Below are 21,002 nucleotides of genomic sequence, written 5' to 3'. Positions count from 1 at the left end.
TTATAATAGCCTATTTATAATCGAAATATTTAAAAATTTTAATAATATTGTTTTAAATTAATATGTGCAATTATTGAAAAAAATCTTCTTTTTAATTTTTTTGGTATACCTTATAGAATTTATAAATTAAATAACTATAAAATAATAATTAATAATTCCATAAAATTAATTAGTATAAAAAGAGAATAAAAAACATATTATATCGGACAATGGAAAATTTGACGATTAATCTATTAATCGAATTAGAAAATTTAGCGACTTCTGAAGTGCGCCATTTTCGTCTCTGTGCATTTAATCCAATATTCGTTACAGTACGTAAAATATTTTCATATGAACGGAGATTATTTAATTTAAAAACATTTACTTTATATTATTAATTGAATCAATACATTTTAAATAATAGATAAAAGAAAAACATCTAGAATAAAATTAAAACCATTATTAATTTCATGATTAACATTCTATTTATGAAATTCGTTTAAATTTATTTAAGATAATAATAGATAATAATAGATTATTCGGTTTTATTATATAAAATTTTTTTTTTTTTTAATAATGGCAAATGAAAAAATTATTATAACTGTTTTTTATTAATTAATTAAGCAATTACAACATTTATGAAGAAATATATTATCTGGAAGTACTGCAATTTATATTTGAATTTAAGATTATTAAAAAAATCTATCTTTGAACTTGTTACAAAATGATTTCCTATTTTCTTATTATGAGAATTCAGAGTCAAAACTCTTTAAATTAATAATAATTAAATCTTGACCATAAAAATCCTATTTTTTATGATCATTCAATAATTAGTCTAGTAGACTACAAAGTAGTCTATTCACTTTAATAATAAATTATTTATTCATTGCTTTATTTCAAATAAATTAATTTATCAAACTATAATATTTATAGAATAAATAAAAAGAAAGTAAAAAACGAGCATAGGAATCGTTTTTTGCCATTTGAAAATTATATGAAGAGATTTATTTTTATTACTAGCCTCATAAGGTTATGCAAAATTCTAGATAGTTTCGTAATATCGAATACGAAATTTGTTGATAACTGATATGTTGTCATTTGCTTAACAATATCTTTTAGCAAAGCAGATATTATATGGATACATACTTTAAGTACTATGATCCTTTATTAATGAATATGATGCTTTTTTGTACATTTATTTTTATTAATAATTGTATTATATTTTAACTGTATTGCATTCGTTTTATGAAAGATATAAAGGTTGTTTTGAAATGCTGAGAAAATAAAGTCTATGATTATATTTTATCTTAATGATGAAAAAGGTGTATAAAATTAAATGTTCGTTTGATTAAACATTAATAAAAATATATATAGATATGTAATTCACAAAAATTGAGCTTTATTTTTTATTTATTTTCTTTATTTTATATCGTTTCTATATTGCTGTATGGGTTAAATAAAAAACACGTAGCTTTTTGTGAAAAAACTTTTCGTGTCGTTGTTAATTTATTTATATATAGAAGATGACAATATTTTCGACAAAGAATATAAAAAATTTTGTCTTTTGATTACTTTCAGAAACTGCACCTGCAAAAAATATCCAGATTTAAGACTAATTTTTATTTTTTAAGCAATATCTAAACATCTGTTTAGATCTTATGTTTAATTAATTTGTGTAAGCAAAGATTGAAGAATTTATTTTACACATTATAAGCTTATGTAACTTTTGAGCTATTGAATATTTTATTAAAAATATCGCAAGCTTGAAGTAGAACAATAAAAAGGGAATGAAAGGGAGAAAGAGAGAAATAAATTGATCCAACACGATTGTTTCTTAATTTAATGACACTCAAAATTTGCTTTTCTCTCTCTCTCTCTCTCTCTCTCTCTCTCTCTCTTTGATTCTTCTCATTCTCGTCTCTTTTGATTTATGATATTAAAAACTTCGTTTTACCCAACAAATTTAAATTGAAATATAAAGTGTGATGTATTTTTCGGCACTAATATTAAAAATAATAGTTTATGAATTGTTTTTATAAATTTAATAAAAAAATTCTCCGAAATAATATTCTGAGGTCGCCTTAAAATTACGAATACTTTACACTTAATAGCAAAGAGCCTATTTAATGGAGTTTTAAATAAATAATATTTATAATGCTCTATAACTAGTTCGTGTTTTTTTTCTTTTTAATATATAAGATCATTAAATCGATATACGTTATTTGTTTTAAATAGTATAAATTACTAAATTACTAAGTAACAAATTTCAAAATGATTTATATATAGATATAGAAAAAATTAAAATAATTAATTAAGAAAAAGAAACAATGAAAAAAATAGAAAATACAAATAAATCAACTAAATATTTCACGTTTATTTTTAAGTACTTTTTATATAATTTTGAAATTTGGTATAAATTATTTAAAAATTATGAATAAATGTTTCATATCATATATATTAAAATAAAAATGAAAGTGAAAGTCATATTATACAGTGTACAGTTATTTTTAATTACATTCGTTTTATTTGAATTAATTAAGTTACAATAATATTCAATTATTTATTTATTTATTTATATATATAAAGTAATTATATGTTCTTTATCTCTATGATGATATAAACTTTGTAACTAGAATTACTATTCCTCATGTGATACATGAATAAATAAAACAGTGTTAAAGCACTTAAAAAGTAAGCAGCATAAATTATTATAATTATATTAAGAATTTATTTATCATAATTATTCAAATTAATAAATATTGTATTTATCTATTTGGAAAATACAAAGGTACGAAAGAAGTAAAATACATTTTTATTACATAAATTTTGTACGAGATTATTGTTTTGTTATTATTAGTATATTTTTATATTTGTTTTGTGAGACATTTTTCCATTTTAATTTTAATTGCTGATATTACAGATGTTTCAATAAAAATACTACTTATTTTAATAAAGCATACTTTAATTTTATATCTTATTCCCTGAAATTAAATATAATTAAAATATAAATATAAGAATAACAATAAAAATATGGTAAATATTTTTTTTTTCAATTTATTTAACCTAACAAGAATGTATGTATATAAATTCATACTTTAAAATTTTTATTATAAAATTATCCAAATTATGTAAAACACTAATAATAACTATTAATAAGACATAAAATAATGCAAAAATTTGCGATACAAATGATCTAGTTAGCAATTGTATTCATCATTTTGTATTATATGCACAATGGAATGAAAATAATAAATAAATTAATTATGTTCTACAGCGTTTAAATTCATGATATAATATTTATATTTAAAAAAAATAAAAATATAACTATAATATATACAACATTAAATTTCATAATATACTACTAGTTTAAATATTATGATATTGATCAATAAAAATAAATTGTTTGAATTGATTTATTAGTACAGATTACATAGTATACATTGATAGGAAATAAATGATGTTCTTTTAACTAAAATAATTTTGGGATTTAATTGGATGCTTTTAATATTACCATAGTATATTATCATAAAATTAAAAAATGACTTTTGTCTAATATATCTTAAAAATTTGAAACAATGTTTCATATACCAAACGTGTAAAAATATATTTATAAAAAGAATTGCTATAGAATTATAACCATGGTAACATATAAATATGCAAATTAATTATGATTTTGAATTACATAAATAACACAAAAATAACTAAATAATTAGCACTGATGTATTTCTATCATAATAAAATATAGTTTTATATGTATTAAAAAAAATTATATGTTGCATCTGCAACAATTTTTTTTTCCACATGTTCACTGTTCTTTGGTTTATATATTTTAATTTCTTTTGTGAACATAATACCTCTTTGTATTTTTTGGTTGAATTTTACGTAATTTTTATTATAAATATTATTAAATTGAACATCCAAAGAAGAAAGAATTTGTACAGAGTATTTATAACTACATACAATAAATTTAAAGGAAATTTTAAAACAATGATTGATTTGAATACATATTTTTCTGATAAGCAATATACTCAACGATTTCAAATAATCCCAGTATTAATTTCCCTATTTTAATACATTTACGCGTAATGCATAATACACGTACATTGTATTTAAATATTTCCATTTAATATATTTGTCATGAATAATATTAAAAAACACTCATGATACTTATGATCTTTTATTAATTTTATAATGTAATCACAGAAAAAGTTAAATTAAATTTTAACATTATAATTAATAATAATTATATTAAATCTGTATAAGAATTTAAAAGAAAAAATTCTTAAAAAATACAAGTACAATTATTAAAATTGTATTTTCTTTTTATAATACATTTTTAATATTACATTGGACGATTTTGAAACTATTCTTCATGTGCGACCAGAATTAAAATAATTTTAATGTTAGTAAGTATAGTTTTTTTTTTAACGATATTCTGATATTTAATATGAATATAATAACCAGTCAACTTCGCCTGTTCACTTGTAATTTTAAAATAAATCGTTTTCTTTAATGGAAGGTTGTAAAGAACATTCCATATAGAAGATAATTAAACTATAGTTTATTAATTAAAAAGGAAATTTCATAATTACAAAAAATCTTGCAATTGACTATGCTATAGACGACTAAAAAAAGATATTGGTAAAGCTGAATAACTAATTTATTTCATCGCTCCAATCTGTCAGATCAATCAATATACATTGATAAAACATTGATACCTATACTTTTCAAATGTGATAACTATAAATACTGAGTAACTAAATATTATTCATAATATAATAGATATTAGCAAAAATAAGAGATGTAAACAAATGAATAAAATATATTGATTTTATGTTTTATTTTACGTATCCATATATTTTATGGGTTGATTTAATAAAAATACATAAAAATATTAAGTTTATTTAAATTATAAATTGTGAAGTAAGATAAAACGTGTATGAAAATTAATTTTTATAAATTTTTTAAAATTTTCACAATAAAAACCTAGCGAAAGTTAGATAAATAAATTATCTGTTGTCAACTATATTCTCAGATAGGAAACTTTAATAAAAGGAAAAATGGATTCAGCTTACTGATTTTATGTTTTTCTTTTATTATATTATCATATCTACATGTTCTATATTATTTTATAATAGTGATAGAGCCATTTAATTTTATGAATTGCATAATTATTTACATTACAAATAATTGATAACATTATCTGTACCACATGAACCTGTGCGCGCACGCACACACGCATACACACGCTGGCGCAAACGTATAAATGAATAAATTTATTTATTAATAAATATGTATATACATGCATGGTGCATGGACAATACAACCGTCTGTATTTTATATTATTTTTCATTATTAAAATTGATGTCGCTTACTGTATTACTACATTATATATTACTCTCATTACATACCAACGTTCATTAAAATTTCAACTATTTATAGTATAAACGTAAATTTATTACTATGATATTTTATAACATTTTTCTTTACCGAGTGAACGAATGTTAAGTTCTCGTTAATATGGGATATTTAAATAGCTTCTGAATTTTCTCAATAGATGGGTCTAATGATTATTAGTACAGCCATATCGCAATGACAAACAGCATGTTATTAGTATACAAATAATAAGCTTCTACCAAAATAATTTATTATTCACTTTTCATCTGGAAGGTAATAATATTTTACGTATTTCATATATTTATGAAGATTAAAAAAATCCATTGCTTATTTAGTATATTACTATAAATTAATCATGGGAAAACTAGATGTGAAAGTTATGCGTTATCTTACCAAAGAAGATTTTCGTATTTTAACAGCAATTGAAATGGGTATGAAAAATCATGAGTTAGTACCTGAAGTACTAGTTGCACAAATTGCAAATTTACGTCATGGAGGACTGCATAAAATATTAAAAGAGCTATGTAAGCATCGGTTATTAAGTTATGAAACAACAAAACATTATCAGGGTTATAGATTGACAAATACTGGTTATGATTATTTGGCTTTAAAAACCTTGACAGCACGGGAAATAATCGATTCTTTTGGAAATCAAATAGGTGTTGGAAAAGAATCAAATATATATGTTGTTTCAAATAAAAATGAGATTGCTTATTGTCTGAAATTGCACAGATTGGGTAGAATATGTTTTCGAAAGGTTAAGGCTAAAAGAGATTATTATCAACATAGAAAGTACATGTCATGGCTTTATTTGTCAAGAATATCTGCCACAAAAGAATTTACTTTTATGAAAGCCCTCCATAACAGAGGATTTCCTGTACCTATGCCTATAGATTTCAATCGTCACTGTGTTATAATGGAACTTATAGATGGTGTACCTCTTTGTAACATTCATGAAGTTAAAAATATTGAAAAATTATATGATACTCTAATGAACATCATTTGTAAACTAGCACACTGTGGTGTTATTCATGGAGATTTTAATGAATTCAATATCATGCTTAAGCCTGATGAAAAACCTATTATTATTGATTTTCCACAAATGATATCAACTGATCATGATGAAGCTGAATTATATTTTAGTCGAGATGTTCATTGTATTCAACAATTTTTTAGAAGACGTTTTTCATATGAAAGTAGTTTATATCCTAAATTTCAAGATGTTCTAAAGAAAAGCAATACAAATAAAACAATTTTAAAAGTAATATTAAAGTCTCCTTCAATTAGTGATAATGAAGATTATCAATTGTACGATACTGACAGTGATGAGGATATAGAAGAATTAGGGCAAAAAATATTAACCTTAGAAATTACAAATAATGAACTTCAAAATGATTATAAGCATAAGACAAATAAATCATATAATAATTCAACAACAGAAAGAGATAATATTCAATGCATTCAAAGTGATACTTATAATATAGAAAATACGGAAACTTCATGCGGGACAAAATTTATGGCTAAAAAGAGAATACGTTCAGAATTACTAAAGTGTGCAAAAAGAATGGAAAATAAGAAAAATCTTAAGAAAGCTACCACGTCATCAAAGAGTAGGAAAGAAAATAAATGTATTGGAAAAGAATACATTGGACTCTGGGGAAACGATTAAAGGAAAAATATTTTCAAAGCTTCTATACAATTTTATATATAGTGTAAGACTTCAGTGATTCATTTAATTCTTTTTAATGAATGAATTATAATAAAGAAACATCATGTGCAAATAATTGGATAATATAATGTAAATAATAATTAAAGAAAAGTTTTTGTTGCAACGTATATTACTAAATTATAGAATATCCAATTTTTATAAATTACATAAAATATTTTATTAATAAAAAAAGAAAAGTTTGATTAATATTCAATAAAATAAAGATTAACAAATACTTTTTAACTATTTATATTTAAAAGCTATTAAGAGGAAATTTTGAAAACATTTTTTTAACAAAAGCAAATTGCAATATATGTAAATGTTAGAATTATTAATGATACTAATTCAGACAAATAAAACAAAATTATTATTGCATATTAAAAGATTATCACAATACAGGTCCCATACATATAATTATTAATATATCTATTATATTACATCTGTCATAAAATATATTTCCACAAATGTAAGTACTCAGAATATTCATTTATGTGTATAGGATAAATTCTACATAATTAAGTCTTATTACTAATTTTTATAAATTCATCACTAATTTTAAGTAGATGTATTTGTTTTAATTAAAAAATTAATGAAGAAAAAATTGAAATAAAAAATAAATAAATAAAAAAAATTACAGCCTCAACTGTCCCGAATAAATTGAATAATGTCCATGTATAAAAATTCTTCGTTAATTATTAATATATAAGACAATCATGCCATCATGATTCTGTTAAAATATTATAATTTAGAGTGACCACAGAACAAAGATCTCGCTCTCATTAATGAATAATACTGATTCTGTGCAAAATATAAATTGATGAATAAAAAAGTCATTGCTCATGTAAAATAAACATCCTATAAATGTATTATATATATAAATGCATGTAATATCAAAGTAGGAAAGGAAAACTGGTAATTATATTGTACTAGATGTTAGTTGACCCAACTATTTCAAAATACAATGTAAATTGCAGATAAAGAGAGTAAGCAGAATAAGTAGTTGCAAAATATATGAAAATTTTTATCGACTCCATTATAGCTATAAAAAATAGTCTTGTTCTCCTTCTTGCCTTTTTCTTATTTTGATTTTCATACACTTCTAATATAAATCAATCAAGAATTTTGCTTTACTAAGAGACGTAAAGTGCTTTTTTAAAACATTTGGACAACATTAGCCGGTGACAATATTTAGCAATTATGTTATAAATATATTTAAACATTTTTCTATTTTAATAATTTTCTCAGTGAAACTTCTAATAAAATACACAAATTATTTATCGAATAATAACTCATACAATGCTCATTAAGAAAACTAACTTAAAAATAACAAAAAGATTTTTTAATATTTATTATTTATTGTTATATGATAAATGAAATGCACTCGTAGGCAATTTTTTATATATTAAATAAATAAAATTACAATTTTGAGAATTACATTTTAAAGTAATTATGTAGATTCGTATATTTTGATATCTAATGGCGCATGCATATAATATATGTAACTTTTTAAATCACATCATAAGAATTATTAACTTTTCTTTTTTTATACTTTTTATGATAAAACCAAACGCAGCTACATTCTACCGAATACAGCGCTATTATAAATTACTAAATTTCATTATGATTTAAAAATTTATGATGAAAATTTTAAACTTCGAAACTTGAATTAAAATTGTTTTTGAATAAAATTAGAACAAATTTAACTAATGGCAGGGATAAATCGAGCAAATTACAATTTATCCGTAATAGTATTATAATTGTTGTTTAATTTACATTGTTAAATATCGATATTCAGCTGATTTCGATTTCATATCGGGCTCTGTATTCGTTGGTCATTGTGATATTTTCTTAGAGGTTACAGTGTTTAATAAATAATTGATTAATATTAAGATATAGTACATATTTAAACATTAAAATATTGTTTGAACTCTGAATCTCCTCGCTATAAAGTAAATGAACTAATATGATAATATTTATACTTTTATATTAACACTCGTACAAATCTTGATCGTATTCATTTAAGATGAAAATATTACATAATTTTCATAAATTTTTTTAAACTATATATAATGTAACACTTTCATTAGTAATGTCTTGCATTAAAAAATTATTCAATAAATGTTTTAATATTAAAAGCAAGCAATATTTGAGAATAAGCAAATGTTAATTCTTGAAATTAAAAATCTTCCTTCATTCATGATCTATAACTATTATATTTAACAATTCACAATTTGAAGGTATCAAATTTCTCCAACATTCAAATATATTTGTTATTATCAATAAAATAAAACTTTAAGATTAAATATCTTGTAAATTAATAAAGTAAAGAAATTATTAATTTTCTCTATGCATACAAATCTATTATCTTATATAATATAAAAAAATAACGTATAAATATTTAATAAAATTTAATCTATTGTAACTCTTATTACTTGTAAAGTTATATATATATATATATATATATATATATGCACACACACACACGCATGCACACACACATGTATATATTAATTTTATGTTTTATTTTGATACTAAGAATTATAATACACAGATGGGTGATAAAATAAAAAGACCAAAAATGAGAGGATTTTATCTGCCGTTGGCTATATATCAAGCTTTTTTAGTTCTTCTGGGACCTGTACCATTTGCAGGATGTTTGACAGCCATAACAGTTATAAAACATAGAAATTCTAGAAAATATACTTTGTAATATTATTTGAATAATTTATTTAATATTTTATAAATTTTATGTACTTTATTATTTAATGAATTTTCTTATTTTAGCTCTTACGATTATGAGGAGAAATTAAAACAAGTATGTGAATCAGGTTATATGCAGTCTTGTGGTCCGAATGTAAACTGTTAAATTGAATGTAAATATTTGTCATGTAGTTATTTCAAAATATAAATCACATCTACTATTATCTAATGATGTAATAAATGATAAATTTTAATAATAAAGTAAAAGTCTTACAAGCTTTAACTTTTATTTTAAATAATTCTTATGAATTAAAGCTATTTTTAATTTTATCACTATATTCTATATTTCATAGTATCTGTGAAATATGTTTCATTGCTGAAGAATATTTTAATTTTTCATTCAGTTCACAAGAAGCTTTGATGTTAATTTAAATTTTATATGGATATTATAAAATGTATAAAAGGAAAAATATTATTAAAAAAGATTGCTTCAATTAATTCATGTAAAAAATTTATTTTATTTGTATTAAGAAATTAATAGGTATCATTATATATTTATTAAATGAAAAGTAAAGAAAATTACAATAATTATCAATATTTATTCGAACGTGGATATAGACTCCTCTTGTTTTCTATCAATTTCAATTTTATATGAAATAATCATATATCGGTAATAGAAAAATTTTCAATTGAAATTTTTTTATCATTGTATCGCATTTATAGGATTAGAAAATACGTATATCTATTAATTTCTTTTCTTGGGGTATATGATTTTTTTAAGAAATTTTTAAAATCTTTATATATCCTTAAATACCTTGATGTTATATATATATCTGTACCAATGTAATTAAATGTTTTGTTTATAAATAAATAAATTGCATGTAGCGCAAATAAATTTATTATTATTTGTAAATATATAGAACATGAATTATTTCCTACACTACTAATTTATTATATTGGGAAATTATGTATTAGTCTTAAAGTATTCTTATCACTTATTTATATTCATGATATCATTATTTTACTTTTTATACTGTTCATGAATTTTTTTGAAACTCAATAACTATTTTATATTATTGTTTTATTGTTAACATAACATATTGCGAATGAAAGATAGACGAATAGCTAAAAAAAAATATTTTTTATGAATGCAACCTATGTTCAAGGAGTTAGCACATTATAGGGTTTTCTATTTGTGTTTTAATAACAATATTTTACATTGCAATCGGTTTTCAATATTATAAAATAAAATCTAACGATTTAAAGTAATCATAAATGTATTGGTGATGATAAATAAGTTTTCTATATTAATAATTTGATGGATTAGAAAAATTTCCAACAGCCAGACAAGCATTAACGTAGTTGTTTTGAATAATTTTAATAAAACAATATCAGTAATTTAAATATCGTAGTATTAATCTACCCAAGAAGATGGAATTTAACTTGTCCGGAGTGATGTTTATTGAGAATAAGAAAAATAAAGTTTATAGATTTTTTGTGATCCTTACTTAAGATGATTTATGTGATTATACGATTAACGATTAAAGTTAACATTATGCATTAGGTAATTACTATTCATTGTCTTTTAGATTAAAATCTTATACATATTTTTGTACTGGAATTTGAAGAGAAGTGATGTAGTAGAATTTCTTAATCAATGTTACATACTTAAATAAGCCTAGCCAACTATGAATTTATTTTTAATTATTATATAATATAATATAAGTAATATAATGAGTTTGTATTTTTCTGTATATCAGCAACTTATTAGTAATTTTGAACTGTTCTACATGCTGCTATTTATTACTCCATACTTATATTCATGTAACAGTTATGTTTGGATCAGTAATATTGTTAATATTTTGTTTAAATATTACTCTTAATTATTCATAAAAGTATAACGAAAGAAAATCCTATTAATAACCAAAAACTTATAAATACGCGAATGAATGTACTAAATGCATAACAAGGAACTTTTCCTAAAATTTGATTTATTATATTTAATAATATTAAATAGCCTTTGAAATAATGCACAAATAATTTTAAAATAGAAAAAAATTGTAGAACCATATAAAATTAAGTCTTTTAATTATTATTTCATTTATAAAGTTAAAAAATTACCTATTAAAATTGCTCATCGTTATTATGTTAAATTATAATTATATTCTAAAATTTAATTATTGAATAATATAACTGCTATGGTTTATGTAATTGTTGTAGGAATATTATATATAGGATATGAATTTAATTATTAATATGAAATTGCTATATTAAATAAATGTAAATACTAGATTCTACATTACCATAATGATACATTATAATCTAAAAAAATATAATTTATATATAATGTGGTTAATTTAGTATTTGTTAAAAGTTCATTTCAAAGTATTCAAAAGTCTTTGGTTTTATCATATTTTGTTAGTAAATAATTAATTGTAGCTATTTTATAAAATATATTTATTGAATATCATTTCATATTTTGTATAAATAGTGATATTAATGATGCAATACATAAAATATACTAATAAATTAATAATCGATAAATAAAATTACATTAACAATTTATTCGTATCCTTGAAGATATAGAGAAACATAAAAAATAGTTAGTCAGTCGCAATTAATAATTCGTTATTAAATCAAAAGAATGATTATTAATAAATATTCAAAATTATTAAATTAAAAATTTTTTTTACATAAATTAAAGTTTTGAGAAAACCAACGATCACTATAAATATATAAAAGATTATTGCGTTGTTAAGAATAAAGATTAAATATTATTCATGAACTGAATACTGTATTTTGAACTATGTGGATATTCTAAATATATTAGACACTGTAAAATACACTGTACCTAGACATATGCTTACGCCTAAGTAAAGTTTGCATATTTTTAATTAAAAAAATATTAGATACAATAATATATGAAATTTGAATATTATTCCCGCAAAAGAAATTATAAGAATATTTATAAGAATTGATGTTAAATTAAAATTAAATTTATATAATTAGAATAAATTTTATGTTTATAATGTATTATAGATAAAACAATAAGAATAAAATCTGCAAATCAGGAATATTCTTTTCCAGGTAATACAAATAATTAAATTTTCTGGCGATTTGAGAGCTACGACATCCATTTATCTAGTTTTCTTATTCATTACGTTACAGATCAGAGAAAGTGGGACTTGAAAATCAAGTACTACTACATATGATTGGATATAATAATGGTACATTATATTGGAGGAAACACGATTAAAAACTCTTACCCAAAAACTAATTGTATATGAATGCAAGACAGGAAAATTCCACAGAATAATCTAACTTTTTGAACAGTAAAAACCTATATACAGAAGAAATATTAGATAACTTCAAGTTCAGAATTAGTGATAAATCCAATGCCATAAGTAAATTCCAATAAATTAAATTAGACTATTTCAAATAATTTTTATCCATTACAATAGTATAATAAATATTATTTTTTATAGGGCTTTTAAGTAATGTTCAATTTGGTATGTATAAGATAATAAAACTCTTACATAGCTATAAATTATTTTACTACATCATAACTAAATTCAAGATAGAACTATTTGACCATTCAAGAAATAGTTATACAAATGTTATAAAAGCAATTTTAATCAAATAAAAAAAATCCATTGCTTATTTAGTATATTACTATAAATTAATCATGGGAAAACTAGATGTGAAAGTTATGCGTTATCTTACCAAAGAAGATTTTCGTATTTTAACAGCAATTGAAATGGGTATGAAAAATCATGAGTTAGTACCTGAAGTACTAGTTGCACAAATTGCAAATTTACGTCATGGAGGACTGCATAAAATATTAAAAGAGCTATGTAAGCATCGGTTATTAAGTTATGAAACAACAAAACATTATCAGGGTTATAGATTGACAAATACTGGTTATGATTATTTGGCTTTAAAAACCTTGACAGCACGGGAAATAATCGATTCTTTTGGAAATCAAATAGGTGTTGGAAAAGAATCAAATATATATGTTGTTTCAAATAAAAATGAGATTGCTTATTGTCTGAAATTGCACAGATTGGGTAGAATATGTTTTCGAAAGGTTAAGGCTAAAAGAGATTATTATCAACATAGAAAGTACATGTCATGGCTTTATTTGTCAAGAATATCTGCCACAAAAGAATTTACTTTTATGAAAGCCCTCCATAACAGAGGATTTCCTGTACCTATGCCTATAGATTTCAATCGTCACTGTGTTATAATGGAACTTATAGATGGTGTACCTCTTTGTAACATTCATGAAGTTAAAAATATTGAAAAATTATATGATACTCTAATGAACATCATTTGTAAACTAGCACACTGTGGTGTTATTCATGGAGATTTTAATGAATTCAATATCATGCTTAAGCCTGATGAAAAACCTATTATTATTGATTTTCCACAAATGATATCAACTGATCATGATGAAGCTGAATTATATTTTAGTCGAGATGTTCATTGTATTCAACAATTTTTTAGAAGACGTTTTTCATATGAAAGTAGTTTATATCCTAAATTTCAAGATGTTCTAAAGAAAAGCAATACAAATAAAACAATTTTAAAAGTAATATTAAAGTCTCCTTCAATTAGTGATAATGAAGATTATCAATTGTACGATACTGACAGTGATGAGGATATAGAAGAATTAGGGCAAAAAATATTAACCTTAGAAATTACAAATAATGAACTTCAAAATGATTATAAGCATAAGACAAATAAATCATATAATAATTCAACAACAGAAAGAGATAATATTCAATGCATTCAAAGTGATACTTATAATATAGAAAATACGGAAACTTCATGCGGGACAAAATTTATGGCTAAAAAGAGAATACGTTCAGAATTACTAAAGTGTGCAAAAAGAATGGAAAATAAGAAAAATCTTAAGAAAGCTACCACGTCATCAAAGAGTAGGAAAGAAAATAAATGTATTGGAAAAGAATACATTGGACTCTGGGGAAACGATTAAAGGAAAAATATTTTCAAAGCTTCTATACAATTTTATATATAGTGTAAGACTTCAGTGATTCATTTAATTCTTTTTAATGAATGAATTATAATAAAGAAACATCATGTGCAAATAATTGGATAATATAATGTAAATAATAATTAAAGAAAAGTTTTTGTTGCAACGTATATTACTAAATTATAGAATATCCAATTTTTATAAATTACATAAAATATTTTATTAATAAAAAAAGAAAAGTTTGATTAATATTCAATAAAATAAAGATTAACAAATACTTTTTAACTATTTATATTTAAAAGCTATTAAGAGGAAATTTTGAAAACATTTTTTTAACAAAAGCAAATTGCAATATATGTAAATGTTAGAATTATTAATGATACTAATTCAGACAAATAAAACAAAATTATTATTGCATATTAAAAGATTATCACAATACAGGTCCCATACATATAATTATTAATATATCTATTATATTACATCTGTCATAAAATATATTTCCACAAATGTAAGTACTCAGAATATTCATTTATGTGTATAGGATAAATTCTACATAATTAAGTCTTATTACTAATTTTTATAAATTCATCACTAATTTTAAGTAGATGTATTTGTTTTAATTAAAAAATTAATGAAGAAAAAATTGAAATAAAAAATAAATAAATAAAAAAAATTACAGCCTCAACTGTCCCGAATAAATTGAATAATGTCCATGTATAAAAATTCTTCGTTAATTATTAATATATAAGACAATCATGCCATCATGATTCTGTTAAAATATTATAATTTAGAGTGACCACAGAACAAAGATCTCGCTCTCATTAATGAATAATACTGATTCTGTGCAAAATATAAATTGATGAATAAAAAAGTCATTGCTCATGTAAAATAAACATCCTATAAATGTATTATATATATAAATGCATGTAATATCAAAGTAGGAAAGGAAAACTGGTAATTATATTGTACTAGATGTTAGTTGACCCAACTATTTCAAAATACAATGTAAATTGCAGATAAAGAGAGTAAGCAGAATAAGTAGTTGCAAAATATATGAAAATTTTTATCGACTCCATTATAGCTATAAAAAATAGTCTTGTTCTCCTTCTTGCCTTTTTCTTATTTTGATTTTCATACACTTCTAATATAAATCAATCAAGAATTTTGCTTTACTAAGAGACGTAAAGTGCTTTTTTAAAACATTTGGACAACATTAGCCGGTGACAATATTTAGCAATTATGTTATAAATATATTTAAACATTTTTCTATTTTAATAATTTTCTCAGTGAAACTTCTAATAAAATACACAAATTATTTATCGAATAATAACTCATACAATGCTCATTAAGAAAACTAACTTAAAAATAACAAAAAGATTTTTTAATATTTATTATTTATTGTTATATGATAAATGAAATGCACTCGTAGGCAATTTTTTATATATTAAATAAATAAAATTACAATTTTGAGAATTACATTTTAAAGTAATTATGTAGATTCGTATATTTTGATATCTAATGGCGCATGCATATAATATATGTAACTTTTTAAATCACATCATAAGAATTATTAACTTTTCTTTTTTTATACTTTTTATGATAAAACCAAACGCAGCTACATTCTACCGAATACAGCGCTATTATAAATTACTAAATTTCATTATGATTTAAAAATTTATGATGAAAATTTTAAACTTCGAAACTTGAATTAAAATTGTTTTTGAATAAAATTAGAACAAATTTAACTAATGGCAGGGATAAATCGAGCAAATTACAATTTATCCGTAATAGTATTATAATTGTTGTTTAATTTACATTGTTAAATATCGATATTCAGCTGATTTCGATTTCATATCGGGCTCTGTATTCGTTGGTCATTGTGATATTTTCTTAGAGGTTACAGTGTTTAATAAATAATTGATTAATATTAAGATATAGTACATATTTAAACATTAAAATATTGTTTGAACTCTGAATCTCCTCGCTATAAAGTAAATGAACTAATATGATAATATTTATACTTTTATATTAACACTCGTACAAATCTTGATCGTATTCATTTAAGATGAAAATATTACATAATTTTCATAAATTTTTTTAAACTATATATAATGTAACACTTTCATTAGTAATGTCTTGCATTAAAAAATTATTCAATAAATGTTTTAATATTAAAAGCAAGCAATATTTGAGAATAAGCAAATGTTAATTCTTGAAATTAAAAATCTTCCTTCATTCATGATCTATAACTATTATATTTAACAATTCACAATTTGAAGGTATCAAATTTCTCCAACATTCAAATATATTTGTTATTATCAATAAAATAAAACTTTAAGATTAAATATCTTGTAAATTAATAAAGTAAAGAAATTATTAATTTTCTCTATGCATACAAATCTATTATCTTATATAATATAAAAAAATAACGTATAAATATTTAATAAAATTTAATCTATTGTAACTCTTATTACTTGTAAAGTTATATATATATATATATATATATATATATGCACACACACACACGCATGCACACACACATGTATATATTAATTTTATGTTTTATTTTGATACTAAGAATTATAATACACAGATGGGTGATAAAATAAAAAGACCAAAAATGAGAGGATTTTATCTGCCGTTGGCTATATATCAAGCTTTTTTAGTTCTTCTGGGACCTGTACCATTTGCAGGATGTTTGACAGCCATAACAGTTATAAAACATAGAAATTCTAGAAAATATACTTTGTAATATTATTTGAATAATTTATTTAATATTTTATAAATTTTATGTACTTTATTATTTAATGAATTTTCTTATTTTAGCTCTTACGATTATGAGGAGAAATTAAAACAAGTATGTGAATCAGGTTATATGCAGTCTTGTGGTCCGAATGTAAACTGTTAAATTGAATGTAAATATTTGTCATGTAGTTATTTCAAAATATAAATCACATCTACTATTATCTAATGATGTAATAAATGATAAATTTTAATAATAAAGTAAAAGTCTTACAAGCTTTAACTTTTATTTTAAATAATTCTTATGAATTAAAGCTATTTTTAATTTTATCACTATATTCTATATTTCATAGTATCTGTGAAATATGTTTCATTGCTGAAGAATATTTTAATTTTTCATTCAGTTCACAAGAAGCTTTGATGTTAATTTAAATTTTATATGGATATTATAAAATGTATAAAAGGAAAAATATTATTAAAAAAGATTGCTTCAATTAATTCATGTAAAAAATTTATTTTATTTGTATTAAGAAATTAATAGGTATCATTATATATTTATTAAATGAAAAGTAAAGAAAATTACAATAATTATCAATATTTATTCGAACGTGGATATAGACTCCTCTTGTTTTCTATCAATTTCAATTTTATATGAAATAATCATATATCGGTAATAGAAAAATAAGTGCTATTTAATCAATCAAATTTTATATAATAACGAGAAATAATTAATAATTTTTAACATCTAAAGTTGTTTCTTGTTGGAAAGTAAAGTTTGTGCATCATATGTTCTTATTCCCGATTCTACCAGCAAAAAGTACATACATTTTATCATTTCTTCCATACTATCACAATTATCTGAGCTCAATACTTTGACCAATTCTAGATATGAGTATACTGTTTGCTTAAATGATAACAAAAATTATGATTTTCAATAGTTTTTTCATGTGTCTGGCAATAAACACATGTGTAAAATTAAATATCTCATAGTTACGATTAATATCTGTATAAGATTGACTATCATTGTATAGTGTAATTTTCAAACTCGACTCAAAATAGCTTTTATTTTTAAATTGGAAAATCTTTAATCAATTTTTAAAAAATATATAAAGTTATATGATGTAAAAATGATAACTTTTATCCTTTTATAACATAATCAAAATAATCTAAACATGAATTCTGATATATAAATATCACCATGTGTATTTGCATGTTAAAGATTGCAATTGTAGCATTTTTTTCAACTTCTTATAAAATATGTATCAATAAAAAAGAAATTTGTAAATCGTAAATTATAAAATTATTTTAAAACTAATATGAAATAAATGAGTAATTAGAATTAATGTAATTGAGAAAATATTATATGTATACAAATTATATATAACTATATCCCTATATCTATTGAAATATATTTCAATCTATAAATATAAAGTTTATTTTATTCGATGAAATAAAATGAAATTGTGTTTAATTTCTAAAATGTAATGAATAATATTTAATACGGTATTTTTAATTTGATTATTAATTCAGTACTATTATTATTCAAAAATGGTTTCTAATAATATGTCAATTGTATAAATCGCCAAAATTGTCAATTGGTAATATCATTTTCGACCAATGACGAATGTGATTATGAATGTAGAAATAGACTACAGGTATGACGTGGTTATCTTATAATTTGAATAAATGTTTTTAAAGGCGCGCCAATTTCTTTACAAATTGAAATATGACGATTGTGTGCATGAAAGTCGTAGGATTTGGTGTATAATAAAAGGCTTAGATAATTTATGAAAAGGCAAAGGATCTATATTTATGTTGCTGTATGCAAGTGGATATGTCCCCCATGAACGAGGAAGCGTTAATTCATTGGATTCCCTCTTCTTGACTAACAATGACGTTAAATGTCCGTATGAATTGTGTTCGGAATGTACTCTTCTTTCTGCGGAAACCAGAGGGTAGCCACGCATTCAGACTCATGATGACAATTTCGGAGTCTTCGAGTTTCGGGAGTATTCTCGAGAAATTGCCGCCAGGTGTCGTTACTACGTTGCCTTCAAGTTCCATCTTCCTCTTTCTTTCACCTTTTCGGTAGTTCCACAGGTTGCTTCTCTCTTTCGCTCGCTTGGTAGTACACGGTTTTCCCAGTGTGCCCCGCGCGTTTGATTTGCGCATGTCAGTTGGCTTTACTGCAAATGGCGGCACCTTGTTATTGTCCATGGCGTTTTATGACTTGTCCGCTCATACGTCGGCGATAATGTCGTGTACCATCGGACATCGCGATACGCGTCGCGACGCGCAGAGTTTCTCGTGATCCTGCATCGGAGACGAAGCAATCAAGAAACGTCGCTGGTGAGAACTAAGGACAGCGGTCTCCGAGAAAATAGAGCTCCCGGAGAGATTTACAGACCACTATTCTCTCGTGCTCCTTCGCTCAATCTCTGTTCCTTTCTCTCTCTTTCACTCCATCTCTTTCTCCCTTTCTATCTCTTTAGATATACAATCATTTATGTGTGTTTATGTGTGCGTACATAAATTTGTACTTTACATATGCACGTACGTACGGGCTTATGCATATATGCCTTGCTCGCTTGCTCACCCGCGCCTTTTTGCAAGACCGACAAACGAAACGTGAGTGCGCGTGTGCTTTTCCTTGGAACTTGGAAGAGCATAGTTCCAAGTTATTTGTCTCCTATCTTTATTTTTATTTAATCAATGTCTTTCTCTTTTTTTTTTTGATAACACGCAAGACATTTGGAAGAAAAGGGGGACGACGAAGTAGCAACGCGCTCGCGTGTGTAAATGAATTGAATATATTCTTCTCTTTTCTTCTCTCACTCGTATATTCTCTGTCTTCTTCTCTCCCCGCTCTCTATTATTTCAGTACGTGCGCGCTCCGAAATAAAAAGAGAGAGACAGAATGATAAATATGCATATCCATATATATAAATAAATTTATATAGGCGTATGTATATATAAATATAAATATATATATATATATATATATATATATATATATATATATATATGAGAGAGAGAGAGAGAGAGAGAAAGAAAGAGAGTGTGAAAGAGAAAAAGAGATATGCACATATATTCATGTGTAGATAGTTGATCGCACACGTATATTATACGCTCTCGCGTGTGTATGTTTATATGGGTGTAGCAGTACCAGAAGTGAAGACGGAAAAAAAACGATACCATTCGTTTACATGAGGACCTTCTGCAGATTTTCCATCTGCTCGAGATTAAAAGAATAGCTCCAAAAAGGAGGAGAGTGCTTGTGAGAGTAAGGGAAAGTGCGAGAAGAAGAAATCCATCTCCTTTTTCTTGAGCAAGTAACAAGACGACTTCAACGGCAACAACGACGACAACAGCGGCGGCGACGTTGGATCACAGTGTGTGAAGGACAGAGAGGAGAGAGAGAGAGAGACAGACAGACAGACAGATAGAAAGAAAGAAAGAAGGAACGAAAGAGGGTGCCTC

At 23.4% G+C, this 21,002-nt stretch overlaps 2 protein-coding genes and 3 long non-coding RNA genes across 5 annotated transcripts; all 5 read left to right on the top strand.

Annotated features, from left to right (window-relative positions):
• The first annotated feature begins 5,671 nt into the window (after positions 1–5,671).
• LOC105364853 (serine/threonine-protein kinase rio2-like) lies at positions 5,672–7,045 on the top strand. The gene has a single exon (XM_011502883.1). The coding sequence runs from the start codon at positions 5,732–5,734 to the stop codon at positions 7,043–7,045; it is 1,314 nt and encodes a 437-aa protein (XP_011501185.1). The 5' UTR covers positions 5,672–5,731.
• A 2,714-nt stretch (positions 7,046–9,759) lies between these two features.
• On the top strand, positions 9,760–10,008 carry LOC105364735 (uncharacterized). Its single transcript, XR_912964.1, has 2 exons — positions 9,760–9,790; positions 9,869–10,008. It is a non-coding gene; the product is annotated as an uncharacterized LOC105364735 (long non-coding RNA).
• Positions 10,009–11,546: 1,538 nt separating this feature from the next.
• On the top strand, positions 11,547–13,178 carry LOC105364734 (uncharacterized). The gene is made up of 3 exons (XR_912963.1): positions 11,547–11,614; positions 12,824–12,871; positions 12,953–13,178. It is a non-coding gene; the product is annotated as an uncharacterized LOC105364734 (long non-coding RNA).
• A 234-nt stretch (positions 13,179–13,412) lies between these two features.
• LOC105364852 (serine/threonine-protein kinase rio2-like) lies at positions 13,413–14,783 on the top strand. Its single transcript, XM_011502881.1, has one exon. It carries the CDS (start codon positions 13,470–13,472, stop codon positions 14,781–14,783), a length of 1,314 nt encoding a protein of 437 aa, XP_011501183.1. The 5' UTR covers positions 13,413–13,469.
• A 2,714-nt stretch (positions 14,784–17,497) lies between these two features.
• On the top strand, positions 17,498–17,746 carry LOC105364733 (uncharacterized). The gene is made up of 2 exons (XR_912962.1): positions 17,498–17,528; positions 17,607–17,746. It is a non-coding gene; the product is annotated as an uncharacterized LOC105364733 (long non-coding RNA).
• Positions 17,747–21,002: the final 3,256 nt, after the last annotated feature.

Source organism: Ceratosolen solmsi, unplaced genomic scaffold (assembly GCF_000503995.2).
Source record: "Ceratosolen solmsi marchali unplaced genomic scaffold, CerSol_1.0 scaffold15, whole genome shotgun sequence".
Classification (NCBI taxonomy): Eukaryota; Metazoa; Arthropoda; class Insecta; order Hymenoptera; family Agaonidae; genus Ceratosolen; species Ceratosolen solmsi.
The sequence above is the reverse complement of the archived record's forward strand: the minus strand, read 5'-3'. Positions and strand labels throughout refer to the sequence as shown.